This window comes from Octodon degus, unplaced genomic scaffold (genome assembly GCF_000260255.1).
Source record: "Octodon degus isolate 3935 unplaced genomic scaffold, OctDeg1.0 scaffold00082, whole genome shotgun sequence".
Lineage (NCBI taxonomy): Eukaryota > Metazoa > Chordata > Mammalia > Rodentia > Octodontidae > Octodon > Octodon degus.
In genome coordinates this window covers 11,081,748-11,088,371 of record NW_004524658.1, presented here as the reverse complement: position 1 = coordinate 11,088,371, position 6,624 = coordinate 11,081,748, and the positions used below count along the sequence as shown (strand labels likewise).

Below are 6,624 nucleotides of genomic sequence, written 5' to 3'. Positions count from 1 at the left end.
ACAGCAATTAACCACTGGGAGGAATGTATGCAATGTGTTAATTATTGAAACTGTCCTACCAATTTGATTTGAAACTGTCTCATTGCTATTTGTTTATCAAAATTATGGAAAAAAAGAAAAAAAATTATCTTGAAACTAAAGAAGCTAAAGGGAAACCAATGGAATTGCTGCTCCGCAGAATAAATATAGTTTCAGAAATGTGTTGGTTTCTACAAGATACAAGAGGACTTTCAGAGTCCTCTAGAAGCAGATTGTATTCCCCTGGACGGGCCTCTGCACCCTCCCCCACCTCTCGTCCCCCCCCCAACCTGCCCCCCTGCCCCACGTTCAGTTTACTTTCTCACTGGTGTTGCACACTTTCGGGAACGCACCGGCCTCTGGGGTTCTGATTCCTATGGAGAAGTTGTCTTTTGGTCCTGACGCCAGCTTCCGGCTTCTGACTCTCCTTCTCAGGCTCCCCATTTCTTTATCTTGAGAGCAAATGCCTGCAGAGAAGAGCTGTTCCAGCAGCGCTCCGCCTTCTGTCTTCCGGCCGGCCGCACAGCGGCCTGCGGCTGCCTTTGCGTCTGGCCCGGGCAGCGAGGGCGCCGCTGGCCCTGCCTTCCCGCGCCGCGCTTCTTTTGTCTCTGCGTTCTCGCTCTGAGACCTTCCAAGTAGAGGAATCTCGGCGCTGCCCGCGTGTCTTCTCCCGCGCAGCGGCCTTCGCAGCTTTTAGCGTTTCGGTGGTCTCTCGCTGTGTGCCTTCTGCTGCGCGTGCCAGTGCAGGGACGCGTGAGGACCCCGCTGCGGGATGCCGCAGAGCGTAGCGGCCCTGGTGTGCTGACTTTGGAGGAGGGAAACTCACTTTACCTGTCGCAGACTCCTGAGGTTTCCCTGCGAGTTAAACAGTGCCCGTTAGTTAGCTGGTTAGTTAGCTAACCTGTAGAAATAGCCCATTCTGTTCTCCCTAGAGTGAACAAGAAGTGGAATCCTACTTCTGCTTCTGGATTTAATCCTCCGATATTATTGACAATGGAATCAGTCTGGTCTTTTTGAGCTAAGGTTTCACTATGCAGCTCAGACTGGCCTTGAACTCACTTTGTAACCCAGGCTGGCTTGGAACTTGCAGTGATCCTCCTGCCTCAGCCTCCAGAGTGCTGGGATCACAGACATATGCCGCTATACGGGGCAATTTGTTTTATTTTAAAGCTTCTATCTCTTAGATACTCCATTTCTTTCTCTTATAAGTCATTTTCTTTAGATATTTTACTTAGGCATAATGACTATCTCTTCTTTTCATTCAACTAAAACATTTTTCAGCAACTATTAATGCCAAATGTTTATTTTTTAAATGGATTTTATAATCAAAATACTATTCTAAAATAAAAAATTCTCCTAATTTAATGTTCTTATTTCTCAGTCCTCTTGGTCATTTTGTAACCCTTTATCCAGTTCCTCACTGCAGACCTATGTTGTTTTGGTTTTCTTAAAAAGTACACAATTCTCTAAATCAAGTCTATTAGATTGATTCTCTGAATTTGGACTGATGACTTTTCCTCTTCTTTTTATTTTTCATTAAAATGAGATTATTTTCACAAGTCTGGAAAATATAAAGAGTAGCAAATGCAATATTGTATCACTTGGGGCCGGGGAGATGGCTCAGTGGAATAAGCACTTGCCTGGCAAGCGCAAGGACCTCAGTTCAATCCCTGGTAAAAAAAAAAAAAAGAAAGAAAGAAAGAAAGAAAGAAAGAAAGAAAGAAAGAAAGAAAGAAAGAAAGAAAGAAAGAAAGATATTGTATCACTTGATCTTATACTTGATTCCTTGTGCCCCAAATAGATAGTTATAATAGTGCTCCTTTTTTACTCTAAAAATGTCCTCGTTTGGATAATAAATTACATGTTCTCTTTACATATAACATGTGCATATTCTTTGGCATTTGTGTTTTCACTATTCCACAGTTCCTAGATTGATTTTGATAGATTGGTTTTCAGGAATAATTTGGAAATTTGATTTTTCTATTAGATTAAATACCGAGAAAACTTCGACAAAGAGAAGGGCAAGGCACCAAAATACAATCCAAAAGACAGCCAGCTCTATAAAACCATGAAAGATGCTAATAATCTTGCAAGCGAGGTATGTTTTAACACTATAAAATAATGTAAAAGATTTGTCATTTTAACCATGTTGAAGTATATGGCTCAATAGCATTAATTATGCACACAATGTTGTTCAACTGTCTCTACTAACTCCTTCCAAAGGATTTTCATCATCCTAAATGAAATCTCTGTAACTCTCCCTTCCTTCCCTCACCCCCTGGTAGCTTCCCCTCTCTCCTTTCTGCCTCTGCGTATTTACCTTTTTTACAGTGTTTATCTCAGTAGTCATATAATGTTTATATTTTTTGTGTTTACCTTATTTCACTTAGTGTAATATTTTCGAGGTTCATCCACACTGTAGTGTGTACCAAAACTTCATTACTGATTTTGTGTCCATTCACCTGTCAATGGACAGTTGAGGTTTTTCTTTCCGCTTTTGCTTGCTGTGAACCAGCTATGGTTTTTTTATAATTCCATCTAGCATTTATTTCTGAGAGTTTCATTAGTGCCGTTTTCTGTTTCCTATTTATGTCATTTCCTTTCTAATTTTTAGTTTTTTAAAGAGAGTAAAAATAATTTAAAAACAGAAACAATATAGAATTTTGATAAAATGTATACCACAGTGGTTGTTGTATTGTATATTGTTGTCTTCAAATTAGTTGTTCAGATTACCAGTTATAAAAAGGCAAAACTGGTCCAAAAACATTGGTGAAAAAAATTAAGCGCTAACTCCACCTTTCCTTTTTCCTCCCTTGCCACACAGGTTAAATACAAGGCCGACCTGAAAAAACTTCACAAGCCTGTGACAGACATGAAGGAGTCTCTGATCATGAACCACGTCCTCAACACGAGCCAGCTCGCCAGCTCTGTAAGCTCAGTCATTTGTTCCAGAAACAACTGGTTTCACTCGTTTGCAGCTCAGTGCCTTCTGTGAGCTCACACGTGCCTCCTTCCCTGCTGCTCACACACTAGATGTCTTACAAAGCTCTTCTGTCTGAGTATACTTGTCCTAGTGACATTAATCGGCCAGTTCTCCACTGACCATGATGCCTCTCAGAAAGCAAAAATGCCTCTATTCTTGAAATATTCAAACTTTTCTGCCCAATTAACCATTCCTTTTCCTCTTTCTGTGGACGTAGAACTACCATCTGAAAGAATTTCTTTCATTTTTAACTTTTAACACCTTCTTTGAAGAAGCCACACAACTTGAATGTTTTCATCTGGTATTAACTGATAGTACTAAACCTGGCTCTCCATCTTTTACTTTTTAAGAAAATGTTTTGTTGAGTGCTTGCTAATTTTAGTTTGGTCTTGACAATGCTGCTGTGACAATGTGTAATCAAAGAGGAAAACTAAGAAGCTTGAGCAGCTTCTCGACCCCTGTGCCTTTTTGCCCCCACCCTCAGTACCAGTACAAGAAGAACTACGAGAAGAGCAAAGGCCACTACCACACGATCCCAGATAACCTGGAGCAGCTGCACCTAAAAGAGGCCACAGAGTTACAGAGTATAGTAAGTTGACCAAGGCTGACACATGTCCACCTGTCAAAATTTTCATGAATTCACTCAAGGATAGGAGTGCTGCTTTTTTATGAGTACACACTTGTAATGTATGATAATTAGTTATTGTGGGGAGTACGTAGTTGTACATAACACATCTTAATTCTTTTTTCTCTGTTTTGCATCGGTTTTGGATCTTTACCTGCTACCTTTTCTCTCCTTCCCAGCTCCTTCCAATTGTTGGTTCCCTTCCCATTTGCAAAGGTTCTGTATGTAATCATCTTTTTCATTCCTTTTCCCACCCCAACCTCTCCATCTCCATCTCTTGTTCCTCTTTCCATTTGAATGTTTTTGGTTTTTTTGCATCTTTTGCCTCTTTCCATTTGAAAAAGACCTCCTTCCTCTCTTCATCTTCTATTTTGTGCAAGCTCTCTCTCTCTCTCTCTCTCTCTCTCTCTCTCTCTCTTATCTCTGTGTGTTCTATATATATATATATATATATATATATATATATGTATATATATATATGTGTATATATATACTTACTAATATTTCTATATCTTTTACTGCATGTTTGAGGATACTGCAGAAAGACAGAGGAGATTTGAATTTAGAAACATTTTGAAATGAATTATTATAATCAGAAATGTCATTTGCGTGTAGGGGAGAAATACACATGTAGTACGTTGTTCAAGTTGTAACAGGGCACAAAAAGTGCGTTCCTGGAGAGACAAACCCCCTCCCAGGAACTCCCCTATCATCCTTGGTCTGCATCTCAAGACAGGAAATACTAACAGATGACAGAGTTTGGGGAGGGTTTTAATAGAGGAGGTGACATGATCAGATCTACCATGAAGAAATCTCTAGATATTAAGAAATTGTTAAATTTGTCAAATAATTGAAGGTTTTTCAGAGGAAAGAATTTGTCATCACGTGCTCTTTAGAGCACAAATTCTACATTATGTAGGTGCCCTCGGGACATGCACCAGAGAGGTACATTACTAGAGATGTCCTCATTCCTGAGAAAAGCAGCTGAGATAGAGCAGTGCCATAAGGGGCCATGTGAACCAAGACCTTAGTTTCCCTTGCACTGTTTCCTCTGTGAACTATGAATATTCATATGGCTCCCCCACTTCTAACACATGCTCTAAGGAAATTATATTTATAAAATAACAGTACGAATCTTTGAAATTATTCAGTTTATTAATAATTCAGTCAACATGGAAACTAGCTTTCATCTTTATACTGATATATTTTGAGTTAATTAAATATATGACCCATTATGACCAAGAGAATTATGTATCATAAACAAAGTTGTATGTGTTATCGAGTCAGCCAAAACTCCAGGTCTCTGCTAGGCATGGTAGTGCACTCCTCTAATCCTAGCTCTCAGGAGGCTGAGAGAGGAGGATTTCTGTGAGTTCAGACTTGCTTATGGGCTACATAAGCAAGTTTAAGGCCAGCCTGAATTACATAGTGAGACCCTGTCTCAAAAAAACCAAAGCCAGAAATAAAATCTTCTCTACTCTCATTTATGTGTATGTTTCTCCATATATTTCTTTGCATCCATGTTTTTTTCAGCTGATTCTTGTCAGTGGTTCTTTGTCTCCTTGAATTGGGTCTAAATGTGACTGTATCCCTCCACCACAACCCAGGCAACAGCAAAAAGGTCCTGGATCTGAAAGCCACAAACTGGAGTGACAGTGAGATGACCCAGTTGGCCATAATATATTATTGCAAAAGTACCGTCCTTAAACTGGTTTCTGACCAAAAATTAGCTAGAGAAGTATCTAACCAGGCTTTTCATCACTAGGTAAAATACAAAGAAAAATACGAAAAGGAGCGAGGAAAGCCCATGTTGGACTTTGAGACACCTACATACATCACTGCCAAAGAATCCCAGCAGATGCAGAGTGGGGTAAGTGCTACAAAAACACACAACACAACAGTGACACAATGACCCCAGACTGTGCCAACAAGCATATCCAGCCTCCTGCTTATCCCAAAGTGATAACAGTAAATCTTTTTAACGTGATTTTTTTTAATGTGTGAAAAAATTAACAATTTTTTCACTACAGAAATCCTTCAATTTAATTATAAAAAATGTTCTATGTGGTAGATATTTTCCATTTACGAATTATTTTAATAATCATTTTCATAAAACGAAAACACAGCCAACTATTCTTAGCATTGAAAAAATTATACTGAATATAATTTGAATTTTTTCTTGATAAATGAAAAATTCCCTCCACGCAGGTGTATCCTTTACTTTAAGATGCTGTGTACTCCTAGTAGGGTGCTCAAGAAAAAAGCAATCGGTAACCAAGATGTATACCAAAGGGACAGCCAAATAGCTCCATGGATTAAAGCCCGTGCTTAAGGAGACACAGGGCCTAGGAGTCTGAACTCCCCGGCCTGCTGTGCTGGCCCCGCCCCCAGGGCACACTGAGACTGCGATGGAGACTGGGTGTGGTGATGCATGCCTATAATCCCAGCACTTGGGAGCCTGTAAATAGGAGGATCACTGGGAGTCCGATCTACACAGTGAGACCCTGAACAACCTGTAGATCCTGTCCTAAAATAAAAATAAATAAATATATAAAACAAGATGTATATCAAGACCCCAGAAAATTAAGGTGCCATATTTCCTATCCTAGAATTACAAATGGAGGCATTAAAATTTTTTTAGTCATTTTTAAACACAAGCAGAAAAGAATGGGGTCTTATTTTGAAGCTTAGGAAGTCCATTTCAATGGGAAACAGGCTTCTTTGGAATTTCTGTGTGCTCTAAATACATTCCTCCTCCTCCTCCTCTATCTTCAGCTATACAGATAAATGGTTTTGGACGGAAGTAGTAGTTTGTGGAGTTTAGAAGCTTAAAAGTTGGATGTGGTAGCGCATGCCTGTAATCCCAGCACTCTGGGAAGTTGAGTTAAGAGGATCATTGCAAGTTCAGGAGCATCCTGTGCTACAAAGTGAGCTCAAGGCCAGCCTGAACTGTAGGGTGAGACCCTCTCTCAAAGAGACCAAAAAAAAAAAAAAAAAA

At 39.7% G+C, this 6,624-nt stretch overlaps 1 protein-coding gene across 42 annotated transcripts in view; it reads left to right on the top strand.

Moving 5' to 3' along the window:
* Window positions 1–6,624, top strand: part of Neb (nebulin) — a 221,833-nt gene that overhangs the window by 186,414 nt on the left and 28,795 nt on the right. For 41 of the 42 annotated variants that reach the window (XM_023721397.1, XM_023721387.1, XM_023721355.1 and 38 more), the window contains 4 exons: window positions 2,006–2,116; window positions 2,843–2,947; window positions 3,486–3,590; window positions 5,392–5,496. In XM_023721397.1, coding sequence (XP_023577165.1) covers window positions 2,006–2,116; window positions 2,843–2,947; window positions 3,486–3,590; window positions 5,392–5,496 — 426 coding nt within the window. The remainder of the gene's footprint in view (window positions 1–2,005; window positions 2,117–2,842; window positions 2,948–3,485; window positions 3,591–5,391; window positions 5,497–6,624) is intronic. The other variant, XM_023721366.1, reaches the window with a different exon arrangement.